The sequence below is a fragment of the Colletotrichum abscissum genome (genome assembly GCF_030869225.1).
Source record: "Colletotrichum abscissum strain IMI 504890 chromosome Unknown Scaffold_31.1, whole genome shotgun sequence".
Classification (NCBI taxonomy): domain Eukaryota; kingdom Fungi; phylum Ascomycota; class Sordariomycetes; order Glomerellales; family Glomerellaceae; genus Colletotrichum; species Colletotrichum abscissum.
The window spans coordinates 325,407-344,548 of record NW_026850221.1 but is presented as its reverse complement, the minus strand read 5'-3'; the positions used below and the strand labels follow the sequence as shown (position 1 = coordinate 344,548).

At 54.3% G+C, this 19,142-nt stretch overlaps 3 protein-coding genes across 3 annotated transcripts; 2 read left to right on the top strand and 1 right to left on the bottom strand.

The window, feature by feature from the left end:
* Window positions 1-1,690: 1,690 nt before the first annotated feature.
* On the top strand, window positions 1,691-4,422 carry CABS01_11429 (homoaconitase; the record flags this gene model as incomplete). Its single annotated transcript, XM_060544784.1, has 7 exons — window positions 1,691-1,702; window positions 1,773-2,064; window positions 2,141-2,529; window positions 2,586-3,296; window positions 3,357-3,376; window positions 3,432-3,871; window positions 3,932-4,422. 7 exons carry the CDS (start codon window positions 1,691-1,693, stop codon window positions 4,420-4,422), a joined length of 2,355 nt encoding a protein of 784 aa, XP_060397606.1.
* A 1,426-nt stretch (window positions 4,423-5,848) lies between these two features.
* CABS01_11428 (uncharacterized protein) lies at window positions 5,849-7,361 on the bottom strand (the record flags this gene model as incomplete). Its single annotated transcript, XM_060544783.1, has 2 exons — window positions 5,849-7,228; window positions 7,290-7,361. 2 exons carry the CDS (start codon window positions 7,359-7,361, stop codon window positions 5,849-5,851), a joined length of 1,452 nt encoding a protein of 483 aa, XP_060397605.1.
* Window positions 7,362-8,093: 732 nt separating this feature from the next.
* CABS01_11427 (protein transporter SEC61 subunit alpha) lies at window positions 8,094-9,755 on the top strand (the record flags this gene model as incomplete). Its single annotated transcript, XM_060544782.1, has 3 exons — window positions 8,094-8,103; window positions 8,280-9,624; window positions 9,680-9,755. 3 exons carry the CDS (start codon window positions 8,094-8,096, stop codon window positions 9,753-9,755), a joined length of 1,431 nt encoding a protein of 476 aa, XP_060397604.1.
* Between the last annotated feature and the right edge of the window lie 9,387 nt (window positions 9,756-19,142).

The following is a 19,142-nucleotide window of genomic DNA, read 5'->3' as shown; positions in this document are numbered from 1 at the left end:
CAGAGTTCCTGACAGATTCAACCCACGTCAAGGAGCCCTTTCTGCGGAGGTTCTTGGTGGGTTGCGGAGGGGAAATGACGGACGAGCATTGGATGGAGGGGTGGGACTGGAAAGTGAGCCCAGATGGAAACAAGAGGTCCGAGATCCTTGCCATGAAGGAGCATGAGCCACAATGAGCCATACCTGACGGTAGCTAACTACTCTCCTACAAGTGAGAGAGATGCCAGCATCCTTAGGGTGAGGAATAAAGACCCTCCCTTTGGGCATGCGTCTAAAATAGCGGACAACGCATCGCATCCATCATCTATTGGCTCTCTTTCCCCGTGCACATATGAGGCAGGTGCCTATCCGGAGAGCCAAGCAACCGTTGGTTCTTGTGTCCATGGCCTCATATTTAGCAGCGGGCGATGCCCTGGCGGCATTGCGTCAAGGCACGGAGCCGGACCAGTTTGTATGGGCGCACTGCCGTACTCCGTAAGCAAGGTGGCATCCAAGGACCAAGGAACCCATACTGCGTAAAGGTGGTAAAGGTAGGTAAGAATTCATCCATCTCACGGGCTGTCAGTTGACACGTGTAATAGACACAGGGTGCCTTACTTGAGAGATGATGGTGGGCAGCTATCGGAGGGATGCAGGCCCGACCTTGAACAAATCGAACGCAAGCCGAGATCCAAGATGCCCGAAGTGCGAAGGGAGGGGGCTTTTTACTCGCCGAATCCGTGAGTTTTACGGCGGCTGCAGATTGTGCACAAGGAAATCCCGTCGTTCCATTGCATGCGGCTCATAGAATTGTGCACAAGTAGCAGCTCGTGACGAGAAATATGCAACTTGCACAAACCTTGAGGCATCTAATCACTCCGAACTTGATCAAGTGACCATTGGCACGTGCTGTCTTGCACAATAGAGACAGCAAGCCAGATCCCTACTTACATACTGCGTACAGTTTAGCCATCAACTGGGTGACATGTTGGTGATCAAGACATCGAGAACTCTCTGCCATAAGCATGCGTATCAGCACTGCCAGCGTCTTTGACAAGAGACTGGAGTTATCAGTTGGAATTTTGTTTTGCTAGCCTCCTCCTGCTTTTCTTCCGCTAGATGTAGAACAGTATCGGCGTTGGGATCGTTCAGATCTGCTCGCCCGTCGAAAGCGCACCTGTAGTGTCTAAACCAGCAATCGTATCCGCAGACAGTCTGGAGACCCAGTAGACACTGGAGAGATTTGCGGAGTTTCAATTGACTCTTGTGAATGCCCCGCAGCTCACGGCGGAATTATATATCATGAGCCGGCATTTATCTCCGTGATCCGGGTACAGCCGGCGGTAATGCCTGCCTGCGGATGCGGCGTCGTATTCGTTACCGGAGCTCGTCGTATTTCTCGCTTTTCGGATCACCTCCACATCTCAAGGTTCCTTGTGCAATCCCGGTTCTTCTTATCGATAAGATACTGATGAGGATAGAGAAATTGATAAGGGATGCCGAAAAGGTGCCGAAGCCGACCAATCAGACCGCGTCCAAAGGTAATTTCACAGAACGGCAGCGGGAGCCCCACCCCGGCATCGGTCATTTCCCCACAGACTCCAAATTTTTGGATCCGGTTGCCGAACAGTCACGACCTTGACGACGTCGCGAATTGCCGGAGATCAAATTGTTCAACTTTTGGCCATTGGCCTACCCAATTGAAGTCGTAATGTTGCCCATTGTACGTGTGCCATCTCATATCACTGCTCCTTCACTACGAGGCTGTGCTAACCCCTCGTGTTTTACAACAGAGAAGAACAGTGGCGCTCCACGCCGCAAGGAGCTGCCGTCGCAGTCTCCTGCAGCGCCAGCTTCCCTCGCGATCGATCCGGCCCAGCTTCTACACGACGACGACCCGTCCCCGCCAGTATGCCTTTCACTCACAACTCGAAAACGCCGCGACTGCGACCGACTTCCTCTACACATCCGCCCCCAAAGTCGAAAACCCCCAGACGTTGACGGAGAAGATTGTCCAGCGGCACTCGCTAGGCCTCGCGCCCGGCAAGAAGGTCCGCGCAGGCGACTACGTCACCCTCTCTCCTGGTGAATACCCCTCCTCCTCCTCCTATATGCATACGCATAAGAAGACCACGAGCGCATCAGGCTTACAATTGGTAAGGGAAGTGCATGTCCCATGACAACACGGCGCCCATCAGCAATAAGTTTGTCTCCATCGGAGCGACCAAGATTCACAACCCCTCCCAACTCGTCTGGACCCTCGATCACGATGTCCAAAACAAGAGCGAGGCCAACCTGAAGAAATACAAAAAGATTGAGGATCTCGGCAAGCAGCACGGTGTGGTATTCTACCCGGCCGGACGTGGAATCGGTCACCAGATCATGGTGGAAGAGGGCTACGCTTGGCCCGGTACCTTGGCTGTCGCGTCAGACAGTCACTCCAACCACTACGGTGGTATCGGGTGCCTTGGTACCGCGGTCGTCCGAACAGATGCCGCCGCCATTTGGGCCACTGGCCGCACATGGTACCAAGTCCCCCCTATTGCCAAGGTACGGTCTATCATCAGCCGTTGCTCAGGGGTTCGTCACTAACCTTGGTTGCTCAGATCACCTTGACCGGAGTCAAGCCCCCCGGTGTCACCGGAAAGGACATCATCGTCGCGCTCTGCGGCCTGTTCAACAAGGACGACGTCCTGAACCACGCCCTTGAGTTCACCGGCTCCGAGGAGACCATGCGAAGCATCCCCGTCGACGAGCGCATAACCGTCGCAAACATGAGCACAGAATGGGGCGCCTTGTCCGCGCTGTTCCCCATCGATCAGACACTGGAAAGATGGCTCCGCGCCAAGGCCACCACCGCGGCGATGCTCAACACAGATGCCGCCGTCAAGGGCCGCTGGACCCACGAGCGCATCGACGAGCTTCTCGAGAACCCCCTCACGGCCGACGCCGGCGCAACATACGCCAAGTCCCTCTACTTGAACCTCGAGACCCTGTCCCCCTTTGTCGCCGGCCCCAACTCCGTCAAGGTCGCGACGCCCCTGAAGGACCTGGAGGCGCAGAACATCAAGATCGACAAGGCTTACCTCGTCTCCTGCACAAACTCACGTGCATCAGACATCGCCGCTGCGGCGCGCGTCTTCCGTGAGGCTGCCAAGGACGGCCAACCCGCCAAGATCGCGCCGGGTGTTTCTTTTTACCTTGCCGCAGCTTCCACTGTTGAGCAGGCGGCTGCTGAGGAGGCTGGCGACTGGCAGACACTTATCGACGCAGGCTGCTCCGTATTACCTTCAGGATGTGGCCCGTGCATCGGTCTCGTAAGTTGATTGTCTCTTCAACCAGGAGTGATCAATATGCTAATACATCTTCTTTCGTAGGGAACCGGTCTTCTGGAACCGTTCGTACTATCTTTTCTGCGATTTCCTGGAGAACGATGGCTAACAGACACGCAGGGGCGAGAACGGAATCTCAGCAAGTAACCGTAACTTCAAGGGCCGCATGGGCTCCACCGAGGCCAAGGCTTACCTGGCCAGCCCCGAGGTCGTCGCCGCGAGTGCGTTGAACGGCAAGATCGCCGGCCCCGGCTGGTACCAGCAGCCCCAGGGCGTGGACAAGGTCATCATCGGCGAGGGTGTAGGTGATATCACCGCCGACATTGCCATGAGCATCGACGACGCCCTCGACCAGCTCATCGCGCAAGCCGACAGCATGATTGCCGAGTCTGAGAAGGGCGTCGCCGGTGCTGCCGTCCCTGCTTCTGAGGAACCAGCTGCCGCCGCGGAGAGCGAGGAAGACAGCCTCACGGAGGTCCTCCCCGGGTTCCCCGAAAAGGTGGAAGGCGAGATCATCTTCTGCGACCAAGATAACATGAACACGGATGGAATCTACCCTGGTACGTAGATCGGAGAGAACTCGCACCCTCAACTACACGATCCTCTAACAAAAACAATAGGCAAGTACACCTACCAAGACAACGTCTCCGTCGAGAAGATGGCCGAGGTCTGCATGGAGAACTACGACACCTCCTTCCGCGACATCGCCAAGGCCGGCGACATCCTCGTGTCCGGCTTCAACTTTGGCACCGGCAGCTCCCGCGAACAGGCGGCGACGGCCATCCTGGCCAAGAAGATCCCGCTCGTCGTGTCCGGCAGTTTCGGCAACATTTTCAGCAGGAACAGCATCAACAACGCCCTCATGGGCGTCGAGGTGCCCAAGCTCGTGCAGCGCCTGCGCGAGACGTTCAAGAACGAGGGCGAGGACAAGGTGCTTACGCGCCGGACGGGCTGGAAGCTCTGCTGGGACCTGAGGCGGTCCAAGGTTATCGTCACCGAGGGCAGCGGCGAGAGCTGGAGCGTCAAGGTTGGCGAGCTGCCGCCTAATGTGCAGGAGGTTATTGCCAAGGGTGGGTTGGAGGCTTGGGTTAAGGCTGAGATTGAGAAGTAAAGGGGAGGCCTGGATGAGACGAAGAGAGCGGGGGAGAAGAAAGATCGAGATGATCTGCCATTTACAACACTGTTTTGAGTACAGCTATTGGGATACAACGGATGAGGCTTGTTTGTAGATTTGGTTTCTAAAAAAAGAGTACGCAATACACTGGGGAGTTCAAAGTATCCTACAGATGACTTGACTGAATGGCTGCAAGTGGCATTTTCCGAGGAACATCATACGCCTACCCAACCCGTGACTCTCCTAGGAGCAGCTCAAAACGCAGTGGATTTCTGTTGCTTATTTTCTCTTCCCCGGACGTCGCATTCAAGAGCCTCTCGGTACGGGTTAAAAATGCAGTGCTCACGCGCCGCTAATACAATCAGAAAGCCTGTGTCGAAGCGTCTCCAATCCCCTCAACCTCTTTGGAGGTGTCGAAATTGCAGTGCCAAAATGGTTCACCGAACTCGTGTTTGGGCCAATCGTATACGAAAGACCAGAAAACCTCCGCATCAGCGTCGAGTCTCATCCGGGAATGAGCCGACAACGAAGCTGTGACTGCCAGATAAGCTTAGCTGCTGCTGCATCAAGAACCCGATTGAGAGACAAGCACAGGAACCAAGAAACCAAACCAGCCTGTGAAAATAATACTTCCATCCTGTCCAACGGGATTCGGATTTCGAACGCTCCAATTCTTACATGGACCGAGGAAGTATCACCGTCCTCCTGCTGATCCGGGTCTCGCTGATCTGATGTTTGGGCATCAGTCCAGGTTCCCCAATCGTCCCGCGAGAAGGTGGAGTTGAATCGTTTTGGCTTTCCTCCTCGGAGCTCGTTTAGCTCGCTTTCTAGAAGGCAAGGGAAAGCGAAAGCGAGGAATACGACCAGGCCGGGATAGAGCGAGAGGTGATCCAACTGGCAACGAGCGAAGAGAAAGCTTGGTCACAAATTCAGGTAGGTTTTATGCTTATCCATACACTGCAAAGTTTAAGAAACCAAAAATGGCGTGGGGTAGAAGCGAATACGATTGCAGTCACATCCCCAATCCCGCGTATCTTTCGTACAATCCTCTCACAAGGTGTTTAAATAGTGGCAGCAAATACGGAGTACGCGGGTCAGCGTCTTGGGGATTTTCAAAGGACCAGAAAAACAAGCTTTGTGACATTGGATCTTGCTTGGCTCGTTGCAACCCCAAAAGGTGGGTGGTGATCACCTGAGGGTGGGAGGGACGGTAAGATGGAAGGGATGGAAAGGGGGGAGGAAACGATCTGGGCATGTCGCATTCGGACCCAGAACGAGCCGAGCCTCACAAGTCGCATGGCTTTGGGTAGAGCAGACGACGAACATGGTCAGACGAACGAGCATGGGATGAAGAGACATGAGCAGAGTTCTCAAGTACGAGTCTTTTGTTCTCTCTCTCATTGATCTGACGAGGTTGACCATCTCACGACGGCGCATCAAACATGCCCAGCCCATCAACCTCTGGACTCGACCCACGATCCTCTGCGCTGCCATCCTTCTCTCCTTCAGCCTCGGCAGGCACGACGGCCAAGGGCCTCTCGGTAGCAACCAGCGCCCTCCTCTTCGTCTTCTTCATCAGCACATTGTGCCGCCGGCTCTTGACGTGCTTTGTCCAGTCCTGCTCCGTGACGCACGTCGTCTTGCAGACCTCACACGTCCGCCGACACAGCGTGCGCTCCGTTTGCGCCGTCGCTTCCCCGAGGACCTCCCGCGCCGTCTCCGACAGGTCCGCAGGCGCGGGCATGGCCTCGCCCTCGAGGAAGCGCTTTGCGATATCGACGGCCGGTTCGGCGACGTTGGACGACCATTGCGACACGTCGGTGCTATTCATGACGAAGAGGTGATTCAGCGCACCCGGTTGCTCCTGGAGCAGGGGCACAATCTTGGTACGGATCCAGCGCGTTTGATACTTTGCGTATTGTCGGGTTGATGTCTTCATCTCCTCAAGCCCCGCGGCTCTGAGAGCGTCCAAGGTCTCTAAATCGGTGGCAGGATCGCTGGTGTTCAGGGCCTTGAGGTAAGGCGAAAACTCCTTGAAGCCGATCGACTGCCAGATACCGCGGGTGTAGTCCACCTCTTGGCCAGCGGCCTCCTTGGCCTGGACGTATTCATACATGGAATGTGTCTCGTCGTTGAGACCGACGGTGAGCATCTTATCCACGCGTTTATCGAGGCGCTCCTTAAGCACTTCAGGCTCGGAATACACCCAGAAGAGCAGTGTCTGCCAAGGGCTTGCACTATTGCCACCTTGGGACGTGTTATCGGCCGCCTTGCGCTGGCGCTGATCTGCATAGATCTCCGACGCTGGGCGGCCGTGTTGGAGGTATATGTGCAGCGAGCGTGAGATCTTGCGCCTGTCGTTGGGATGCCACCGGTCTGCCATGACGGGATCGACTTCGCGCAACTTGGCGAGTATGACCTCGGTTGGTTCGTTGAGAATCGGAAACGAAGATGCGTCTTCATCCTTGACGTCTGCAGCGCTCTCTTTGGCTTTGTCATCTTCAGGGCCGATGAGCGTGTCTTCAAAGAGCAGCGCATTCGTGTAGTAGTGGGTTCCGCCGACGACGATGGGCAAGTTGCCCCGGCTGCGTATCTCGCGGATGACCTTGTTCGCTTCGCGCTTGAAGTCTTCGACTATCCAAGTGGGTTGGTCGAGGCCAATGTGATCGAGTAAGTGGTGAGGAACACCGCGGCGCTCTTGGGTAGTGATCTTGTTCGTGATGATGGGCAGGCCTTTGTACATTTGCATGGCGTCTGCGTTGATGATTTCGCCATTGTAGCGAGTCGCAAGTTCGACTGCGAGCTGCGCACAGATACTGTCAGCCAATACGCATGGTAATGAGACGACTGCTTCCTCAACTCACCTCTGATTTTCCAGTCCCGGTCGATCCCAAGATAACCACCAAGGGTTCCGCGGGCGCATTTCGGGCTGTCATGTTGCCAACAACATTGTGTATGAACCTTCGGCCTATCACAGACCGAAAGATCATACCCAGAGAACCACCGAGAAAGGACACGAGGGAGTTTTACAGCATCGCGACTGCAGATGCTGCTTCGTGTCCTGTGGTGGTGAGTCTTTGGTGACTCTGCGATGACTCTGAATGGTGACAGTTAGGTACTCCGAGATTTGGAGGAGATTGGGAGGCAGGTGGCATCAGAATACGTCGGAACGCGCCAGAAGAAAAAAAGTTTAGCGGGCAGGCACTGGATTGGGTGGGCGCTGGGATCCCTGAAGACCCCTGGCTGGAAGCTCGAGCCGAAAATGTGGAGGAGCACAGCTTAAAGCTCTCCCCCGAATTCCCCAATTCCCAGGTCATTTTAGGAGGTATTAAGGTACTCTACGTACTGTTGAGAGGCACCTGAGTGATTGGACGCATCACGTGTTCTGACAAAGCTCCACCAAAATTTTGGACACATCGACAATTTGGCGTTTTTGAAGCCAGATCGCAGCCGACCCTCTTTTTTGGGCTTCCCTCCCGCTCCTCTTGCTCCCTCTCTCCTTAATAACCTCCTCTCTCCATCTCCCCATCACCACTCCTCCTCACTCCCCTCGCCACAACCTCTGGAGCCATTGTCGCTCTCCATCTCTCTCTCTCTTCTTTCCCCTTCTTCATCTGGATGAATTAATCCTTTTGTTTATTGATTTCTGCCCAGTGTAACAGCCCATCATGAGTTCCCGTAAGTTCATCCACCCAACCTCGTCAACCTCCGCGAATCGCGTGCTTTGGGGCGCATAGCTCCAAAAAGGACACGCGCGCGATATTCGTCGCCAACGATGCCTCCGCAATGGCCAACGAGCACCCACATCATACTAGGACAACTCAATGGCTAACCAACGCGCTTTCCCATCACAGTACGGTTCCTCGACCTGGTCAAGCCGTTCGTGCCGTTCCTCCCTGAGGTTCAGCAGCCGGAGACCAAGGTTCCCTTCAACCAGAAGCTGATGTGGACGGCCCTCACCCTCCTTATCTTCTTGGTCATGAGCCAGATGCCCCTTTACGGCATTGTCTCTTCCGACAACTCGGATCCCCTATACTGGCTGCGTATGGTTATGGCGAGTAACCGCGGAACCCTGATGGAGCTGGGTATCACCCCCATCATCTCCTCCGGCATGGTCTTCCAGCTCCTCGCCGGTACCCACATGATCGACGTCAACCTCGACCTCAAGAGCGACCGCGAGCTGTACCAGACTGCCCAGAAGCTCTTTGCCTTCATTCTCTCCGCCGGTACCGCCACTGTCTACGTCTTCACCGGTCTCTACGGCCGACCTTCCGACCTTGGCGCCGGTATCGTCTTCCTCCTCGTCCTCCAGCTCTTCGTTGCCGGCATGATCGTCATTCTCCTCGACGAGCTCCTCCAGAAGGGATACGGCCTCGGCTCTGGTATCTCTCTCTTCATCGCCACCAACATCTGCGAGTCCATCATGTGGAAGGCCTTCTCCCCCACCACCATTAACACTGGTCGTGGCCCCGAGTTCGAGGGTGCCGTCATCGCCCTTTTCCACCTTCTCCTCACCTGGCCCAACAAGCAGCGCGCTCTCCAGGAGGCCTTCTACCGCCAGAACCTCCCCAACATCATGAACCTTCTGGCCACCATCCTCGTCTTCGCCGCTGTCATCTACCTCCAGGGCTTCCGCGTCGAGATCCCCGTCAAGTCCTCCCGCCAGCGTGGTGCCCGCGGTTCTTACCCCGTCCGCCTCTTCTACACCTCCAACATGCCCATCATGCTGCAGTCCGCTCTGTCCTCCAACATCTTCCTCATCAGCCAGATGCTGTACTCCCGCTTCTCTGACAACCTTCTCGTCCGTCTTTTCGGTGTCTGGGAGGCCAAGGACGGCTCTGCCCAGCTCTCTGCCATCTCCGGCCTGGCTTACTACATGTCTCCCCCCTTGAACTTCAAGGACGCCCTCCTCGACCCTATCCACACCGCTGTCTACATCGTCTACATGCTGGGTGCCTGCGCCATCTTCTCCAAGACCTGGATTGAGGTTTCCGGCTCCAGCCCCCGCGATGTCGCCAAGCAGCTCAAGGACCAGGGTCTCGTCATGGCCGGTCACCGCGACCAGAGCATGTACAAGGAGCTCAAGCGCATCATTCCCACTGCCGCTGCCTTTGGCGGTGCTTGCATCGGTGCTCTCTCCGTTGCCAGCGACCTCATGGGCGCCCTCGGCTCCGGCACTGGTACTCTCCTGGCTGTCACGTAAGTTTCTGTCTCTGTTCAAAGTTTACAAGAACCATTTCTAACGAGCACTTAGCATCATCTACGGCTACTTCGAGATTGCTGCCAAGGAGGGTGACCTGTCTGGCATGAAGGGCATGATTATGGGATAAATATTGCCAGTCAGCGCGACCGACATATCCCCTTTTCATATATATCGAAGCTTCTTCCTTTGTTTACGCGAGGCTTCCAGCGGCCATTATACGAATGGTGGCTTCCTGTGTAATAACACGGCATACATTATTATAAAAAAGTCATGATGATGTCTTCAACTATTGGAGAACAAAAGCAATGGGTTTACACGGTGATGGGTTCAAGGTAGCATTAGGAACCGGGCGTGCCGCTCTCGCGGAGCATCTCGATGAAGAACGGCAGGACGACAGGGTTACTGCAGATTGCGACAGGACATGTCGTGAGTCCAAGTATCCCGTCCGCGCCCGTCTACCGAGACTACGCGCTGTAGAGTATTGTATCTAAGACCATGTATGCGAACAAATCCATTCCACGCACCCCTAAATTTACCTCCATGTGTCTGCATCTGGATGCCGTGACCGGTGATGTCCTCTATATCATGTGTATCATGTACTTGCACCACAGGGGCCCTATTCAAAAGATATACAGTAAGGCATGGTTTTTGGTCGCGGTGGCCCGATTAGAGACCGACGTTTCCGTACTGAAAGGGACGTCAGCTTGACGGACCCTGATCCTCTACTAATGACTAGGCCAAATGCTTCCGTTGATCGTCGTACTTGGTATAAGAGCAGTGTTCCTTTATTCCAGCTTCAGCGAGTGAGTTCCTATCCAGCATCCTTTTACAGTCGTTATTGAAGAGAATCTGAGATCTCTCAAGAGTGTATAGGAAGAGAGGCAATTTCACCAAAGACATCCAGGATAGCAAAAGCAACGTCTTAAAGTTTCCATATGTGTATCGTCCTCTGCCTTATAGCTGAGTCAAAACATTGTTGTTATTGCTCGTCTAAATAGAACATGTTAGCCATCTTCCCCTATACCAGCCTCCGTTTAACTCGATAGGATAATTGTGAATGTGTGTAAAGATGAACGAAGTAGTAAAAGACTTTGTATCCTCGTAAAGATCGGTTAAAATAGTTGACTTAACCTTTGAGACAGCAGTAGTAACAATGGAGGACGTAGCTTACCTCAACTTAACACAGGGCATCAGAACGCATTGAGTAATTAATAACTTACGGTCGTATACTTATAAACTATCTTCCTTTATACTCGTTATCGTCTCATATCTTAGCCATCCTCTTTCATCAAAGCCATCTTCCTTTATCCCAGCTACCTTGTATCCCTAGCTGTTCTCCTACCACTCGACACGACGAACACGTCCGTGTGCGACGATGAACAATATAGTAGATGATTACTCAGAGTTTGCCTTTGCTTGATGTAGGACATTGGGACTTACCTCGAATAGTTAGAGACCTGCTTCCACTTCACCTTCCCTGCTCGCGCGGTCCCTGTGGCTGCTTGGTCCTACGTTTGCTGCTGCTCCCGCCTCCCGCATCGCAGTCCTGTCACGCTTTTATAGATTACTAGCTTGAGCAGAGCTTGCTGCTACTGGTTTTCGAATGGCAGGCACGGCCAAAGTACCTCTTCTTGGCGGTCTTCCTAGGTATTATGAAACACGTGGTCCTTGAAGAAATAACCCAGGCTTGGTTAGATACTTGAGCACCGGTCATAGGTGTCTTTCTCATGTAGTGAACTCTGGGGGATCGAAAGAGAAGCGAACTCTTCACGCCGTCACACCCGCGTTCAAAGGCACAAAGAGGGCAAAGCCAAACTTTTATCTGTGATGTCGCGGTTCACGAAGTTGTCGAGCGCAGTCTATTTGATCGTGGCATATCTCTGTCCTTTTCTTGCACCAGCCGAAGTACAGCCTCTCGATTGCTGTTCGTCTATCATTGTATATCTCGAGTCTAGGGAAACGGATATCCTAGAGAGATGAAGATGTCACCTGCCGCCGCTCAAGAGCGTTTGGTCCGGAATATGGCCAAATGGAAATCGGCTGAACTGAATACTTTGATAGTAGGTATTCAAATGATTGTGAGTGATGGCGAATCGCAAAGTTAGTTAAGGTACATGTCTTCCCTTGGCGTAATTTTTTGTTTACTTGGTACAGGCAGGATAGCCATAGGATATGTACTCGACGTCAAAGACTCTCGCCTTGGGGTCCAGTCCAGCTTGCTTCTTCGACTTGCCCGCTTTATACGGATCCACTTGCGTGAGGAACGCTGCCTCTGCCTTAGCCGTCGGGCTAATTCATGGAGGCTGTAGCACTGTTATGCTTATGGATGTGCCCCGCAAGGTCTTACTAATGCTGAAGGGCTGGAAATCGTATTTGGTAGTACCTTTGATGGGTAGAAGGGTTCCGGGTCCTCTTCCGGTCTTGCTCTTGGCCGAGGTGGGCTTATGATGATCGTCGATACGCTGAGGTGATACTTGTCTGTCTGCTGTCTGCTTCTGCTTTCCCATGGAGGCTTTGGTTCGGCCATCGCCACATGTACTGCAACCCGAAGGTACGAAGACACGCCCACTGCGAGATTTCTGGTACATTAGAGCAAGAGTAGAGCTGTTTCAGGAAGCAACCTCTAGAACAGGAGACCCCATCGTTTGCGGATGAATCAAGGGTAGGACGATTCTATATCGAATCTGCAGTTTGACTCATGCAATCATGCTATGAACAGGTCTTCAAGCGGAAACCCACGTTCTACTATTGTGGTGACTAATACGGGCAAATAGGGCGAGGAGAGGTCGGATCGCCTCTGCTGCGTTTCGAGTGTAGTTACCCGTACGCAACAACGCGGGAGCTTAAGCGTAAGCAAGTCCCAACTTGATCTCTGCACGACGAGGGGACCAACAAAAGAGGCTCGTACTCTGTAGGGATCTTATCTCCCTCTTTGGCCCCCAAACTCCTCGGGCCCCTCTCCTATCACGACGCGGTGTCACGCTGACTAGCCTCGCCTCGTCTCGCCTCGCCCCTCGGATTCACGTACAAACGGTCCACACGGGGAAGACAGGGACTCTGCAACAAGAAGGTCGATATCCCCCAAACCCCCCTACCCCCGGCGAAACCATTGTTGGATTAGCCAAAATACTTCCCCCCCTGCAGAGTACATATCAAAAACTCACGTCAGCATATTAACGAGAGCCGCCATTCGCCGGCGTCTCTTCATCGTCCTGCAGGCTCGCCTTGTGGGCTCTCGTTCGTGACCACGACAGCGGGCGGGCAACGGCATGACAAGGGTGAAAGTACAACAATCACAACACTTACGAAAACGAAAGTTCCTCTTGGCCTCCTCGCAAAATGACGATTTGTACACACAGAGTCTGGGCCCAGGTTACGTCCCGCCTCGCGCCTGCATACTGTGATCCTCCGCCTCCCCGACGTTAATCAGCATGGTGAATGTGGCCTAGTCGTGTCGACAATGGCTTCGCTTCTCGGCACGAATGAAGCAGGAGGCGTTGCCCAATGAATGGTACCAAGTCATGGGTTAGGGGAGTTGTGAGTGTCTCGGCGTTGGGGGGGGGGGGGGGGGGGGGGGGGGAAGTGTGGCGCCCGGGGGGGGGGGGGGGGGCGGGCTGGGCGGGGGGGGGGGGGGGGGGGGGGGCGGGGGGGGGGGTGGGGGGGGGGGGGGGGGGGGGGGGGGGGGGGGGGGGGGGGGGGGGGGGGGGGGGGGGGGGGGGGGGGGGGGCAGGCCAAACTGTTCTTGGCCAGCCTCGAGTATGGGTAGCGCGTCACCGCGTCTACGCTTGAGATGGGTTCTTGAGGGCGTCGACCGGTAGAATCCTGGGACTCCCTTAGGTTACGCCTGGTGTTGTGTCTGTTTTGATGACCTCTGCTAGATTCAAAATTTGACGGCTTAGTGGCGGCTGGGTTGAGGTGTGCTTTGAACTTGAAGGCTCTACAGAAGTTGTGGTGGGTTAGGCGATTTGTATCTAGGAATCACCGAAAGATCTGCTCGGACAAGTGATGTCACCGCTATAGTTGACGCTCTGTCTTCTACCAGATATGCATGCGAAGATCGGACACACAGAGGGAATTAGATGGCTGGCGTGTCGACGTTGAGATTTACGTACGTCGCGCCGGAACAAACATCACCAACCACGGCAAATTACCTAGCGGCAGATGCCGCAAATCAAAATCTTGAGGCATCTAGGTGATGTATCCGTAGCCTACTCTACTCCGAAGAGGAAAACACAAGAAACCGGCAGCTATGGGATCGCAAGGGGCTTGCCGAGTGCCGACGCGCGGTCATCTGTCTTGGGAACCGTTGACTTGCCGGCCAAGGGAATCGTGACTCGCAAGAGATGAGATTATATGTCTCAGATTCCATTGCTCCGCCAGATTTTTTATTTGATACTGCTACAGAACAGTCTCCTACCCAAGGGATACAGACGTCTCCTGAGATACACATGCCTGGCTCCGTTCTGCAGCACACAGTGAATGGCAGGTCTCATTCCTGGACTCAGACGATGATCGAGATTGAAGGCGAGACCCGAGAAAACGGAAGTGAAGAGTTTGGGATGGAAGGCACACGTGTTGCCTTACACAACGCTTCTTGGCATCAGGAGACGATGGGGACATATATTGGAGGAGCGATCCCCTGACAGAAAGATTATCTGATTGATAATGTGATCCTGTGGCCAGGATCTGGTCGAGTAAAAAGAGGCCGATCGCCCAGGTGGGCACGGACAAAAGCCGCCAAGATGTGCGATGTACAGATACAAAAATGACTGATTTTCTGTCGGTCAACAAGGAGGCATCACAGTCTTGCAAAGAGAGCGGCTCTTGACCTGTGAAAGTGATAGGAAGACTGCGAGGGCAAGCAATCCGAGTGGATGAAGTCTAGCAATGGGTGTGCCATAGGTAGGTAGACCGGAGCTACCTTAGCTGGTAGTCGATATCCAGGATGATATGATGTACTTTAGAGTTCCCCGGACAGTAGTTCGTCTTCCTGACCGCATCTGCGCTGTAACGTCAAAAGAGGAGAGAAGTGACAGGGCTTCGTCGACGACCCTGGGCTTGAGAGAGGGAACGGTTCCCCGGGCCAGGAGTAGGACAGGTCGGAGTTGAGGAAGTGGGTGCACAGCTCGGAGCCGCCGCAACGCCGAAGCCATCATTGCAGGCTTGCGTGCTGCAAGCCGTTGAACACGCGAGGCCCGCCTCTTATCGAACAATGGTTGGGCCAATCATAAGCTACCGGGACGGTGATGGTTGATTTGTAGCGCCTTCAACCCCCGCAACCATGCCATTGTGTGCTTCAGCCGGCTGCATGTATGCACAGGATGAGACCAAGAAACAGTACCCATTGGCGTTTCCCTCCAGAGGGCTGCAGCCATCGGGTGGTAGCTTCTTGTCCAAGTTGTAGCCGTGTCGAGTTGGTGGTGGTGGAAGGTGACAGGGTCCAGTTGACAGAATAGTGTTTGTAGTGGGCGGTCTCGAATGGCGGTGAAGGTGAGTCAGAAGCCGTTGATATGTAATTTCTTTGTGGCGGCCGAGTGCCGTTCGTTTGAGATGGACTATGGGCCTAGGGGCTACGATACAGACGAATTTGGGACGAGGATTGTAGCAAAGGATCGGGTTCCCTAGCATTATCTTGCCTCAACGGGAAGGTCGAGCATTTGGCAGTGATGGTGGTGCCTGGAGATGCGGGCTCATGGGGGCTCGATTACTCCATTCCGATTCTAGAGGGTCGAGTCCAGATATGCTGAGTCCAAGCGATGTTGCGTGATTCGCCCGGGCTACTTTGGTCCTCAAAGACAAACAATTGAGGGGTTTTGGGGTGCGTTGCAGAGAGCAGCCGCGTGATGAACGGATAAGCAGATCGATTGACGTGATTGGAGTCTACTGGCAGGTCATGAGGCTTCGGTTTCGCCATGGGGAATGCGCGCCCATCGTTCTTTGGAGTCAATGCAGTTCTTCTCGTGCTATTTGATGCTCCACCAGCTTGGAAATTTGCGAGGCATGACAGGACGCTTCCAATGCCCTATGCCGTCGCAGCTCGCATCCGGAGGCATTCTTCCAATGCGGTCAGCAGATAGTATCGGGAGCACTGAGTGTCGGGCAAATAGCTGCACAATGTATTCGTAGTGGTTGCAGGCCAAGTTGGCTTCTGACGTTGGCGGCGGGAGCGGCAGCGGAGACGGCGCATCGCATGTTCCTGGGCCTGGGCCGGGAGAGGTTGGAAAGTTTGAGCCTCGTGGCGGCTATTCTCAGTCTTTACAGGCTGCCCTTGGCAGAGCAGCTGGATAGAGGTGGGATGTTCCCGGTCAAAGGCATTGTATATGCCCGTCAACCTGGGTTGCAAGCAACCTTTTTCTCAAGTTTTGGCGGTAGGACATAGACGGACAGACGGTTGAGCATGACATAGTCTCACATAGTACAGATGAGAGGCGTGAGCGCAGATGACCATGCCAACGCCGGGACTTGATGCTGGCGGATACCGAGATGCCAGTGTGGAATTGGCGGTACTTTGTAGGTAGGTCAAGGTGATGTAAGACACTCCATCGGTGCCCACCACTTGGGCCGAAAGTCTGGAGCTCTGGCTTGGCTTGAGACATGATGCCGATCTCATCGGTGGTTGCAAGCTGGAGCTGTCACAGGCAAGTCGCAAGTCGAATAGCCGCAAATGTGCTTCTTCGTTTTCTGCTTTGTCTGGCCAGATATGCTGCAGTAATCAGGGAGTTCCGCTGCTGCTGATACGGCGTTGCCTATGCCGCCGTTTCCTGCAACAATAAACACGACGTGGTGGAGCAGAGGAGCGTGGAAAGGCTACCAGGCCGACGGTGGGAGGCAAGCATCTGCCTGCGAGGGCGTCGGGCTGCCGGGAGCAACGCCCATGGCTCAGGGGTGCATGGCTGGTGATTGCAGTATGGATGTTGGACAAATGGATGAATAGATGAGGATGGAGATAGGGACGCCGTACCTTAACTAGGTGTTAAAGAGAGAACGATATCGTCATTACATGGAAGGGAAAGAGGACGATGCGAGAGTCACGATGGCTTCCTTCCCTTAGGTCCTTTCCTTGGGCTGTGTCCTCTGTGCTCTGTTACATGCAACGGTCTTTCCTATTGTTAATTCACCCTTGCCGTTTCTGACAAGCTCCAGAGGCACTAGACAAGTACGTACCGGTTGATGGCTTGCCAATGAAATTTCTTAATCTTCGGGTTGAATTCCAGAGCTCAAGCTCCGGTACGTACCGAGTCATGGTGGGGCCAGCGCTTTTCCATGTCTCCAACCACGCAAACTGGGACCTGGGACCTGGAAGGCGCGCTCTGGGCCCGGTGGGAGAATGGGAAGGGGACAACAGGGAAAGAAGTATCCGTGGAAGAAAAGAAAAAGAAAGAAGGAAGGAGACAGGTTGCCTACCTAATGTACCATAGGTAATGTATTTCGTACTTAGATCACTTACTAAATACATCATCTTCGTGGAATCGAAAAGAGAGTCAGTGTACCCAGCCTTTCCAGAGACTCATTTCACCCAAATATGAAGCTTGCCGACAAGCCCGCACGTTATCGGCATGGTGGGCTCTTCCCTTTCTTTCTTACGGCGTATCCGTACTGAACAGTAACTGGACACTAACAGTGAACAGATAACATTGACTACGACCCCGCCCCGCCCGGGTCTGACTGCCTGACTGCACAGGCGATGGGCGGTGGGGGGGAAGAGGGACTCCAGAGTTCAAACAATCGAGCGATGCAAGGCGAGACATGGGACAGCAACCATTCTGGATTATGGATATGCATCCCGCACAAAGCAGCAGGGCAGCACATGCTTGCCAGGAATTGGAGCTTCCCACTGGTCGAAGGCTCAATGCTGCTATCGTCGTGCATGTGGGCGGGGAGGCATGACCCTGCACACCCTGGTTCGACCTGCACTGCGCTGCACCTCGGGGTACGGAGCGGGAGTACGGAGTGCCATCTGCATGCCTTCATTTTGTTGTACGGATACTCTGCATTCATTGCGTCTTGTTGCTTGTCTCGTTGGCTTCATTCCTCCGAACGAGCCATCGGCAGCCTGCGGCGTCATGTTGAACATACGTAGTAGACGCTATTATCCGTGCCTTGCCTAGTACTCTCTGAGTCTCCGATGATGACCAAGGCAAGGCTTACAAGGTGCTCCATACGCAAGAACAGACCACCGTGACAACGAGGGACGAGTCACGACAACAAGGCGGGACGACCAAGGGCGAGGGACGAGAGGGACGAGGACAAGCCCTGTACGAAGTATCGTTGAGAACCTTCGTCTTCACGTACACTCCCAGTCCCAGGCCCGACAACCACAGTGAACATACAAAGTACACATCATCCAGACTCGACTGTTATTACGCAGTGCCGAGCAGACAAGCCAGACGCTGACGCTCGCACGCTCGCCCCCTCCACACCTTTTTCTCCCCCTTCAGGGCTTCCCCTTCCCTCGCTTTCTCGGATCCAGAGCCAAGGTACCTTTGCTGGGTCCCGCTCCAGCTGCTAACCCATTGTTGCTAGCCGCGGACTGTCTCGTTGCTGCTCCGGCCTCGTCTTCCCTGTGCTGTGCGGATACCTGTACCTACCTTTCTAGCCAAACGGATCCAAACTCGGACCAGTGTGAGTGTCACTGTGGATATCCCAACTTGTTCTTGTCTACCGGGCAGGAACTCGACATGCTTCCATGATACAGGACAGGCCTTCCAAAGTTCCATCCATTCATTGTCGCCGTCGTCAGCCATACACTCGTCGTCGTTGCCCTGTGCTAATCATTGGAAGTGCCAGACAAACAGACTGACTGGTCTTGAGTGTCTGACCCAGAGAGAGAGAGAGAGGCGCACCAAGGAAAAGAACAGCCCGAGGGATGCAATCCAAGGACTGACGTGACAGACTGAGAGCCCGGGGGCCGAAGCCAGAGAAAGAGCCAGAGCCAGAGCCAGAGCCAGAACCACTGACAGCCAGTTCAGGAACTTACCTTAGCTTTTCTTTCCCTTGACCTCCCCACCACCCAAAAACTCTCGATTCTGCAACAACTTGGGCTATTCTCCCTCCATCTCTTTTCTTTTCCTCTCTTCCTTCTTTTTTTGTTTTTCCCTCCCCCTCCCCTCCCCTCCTTCCCGCGTCACAACTCGGGCATCTACAGATCCTGCCTGCGATCTCGGGACACAGACGCCCTGCCGACTGACTCCCTTACTCCCCCTCTCTATCGGCCAGAGGGAAAACAACAACAAAGTACAGCAGCGCGATCGATAGCCACGCCCTGGGCCAACGTCATTTTGGCTACTGCTGCTATTTCTCTCTCCTCGCCTCGCCCAGGTCCGAGGTCGGCTCCCACAGCACCTGCGTTCTCTTTGGACCGCTGCGAACCGAACCGAGACGCCGTTGACAGAAAAATCCCATCCCGTACTACCCCAAACGACTCCAAACTCCAACTCCAATCGCCATCAGAGCTCAGCCATTGATCGCTTTCTTTTTGGCGTTTCTCCCCGCCCCTCGGGAGTGGGGTACTAGC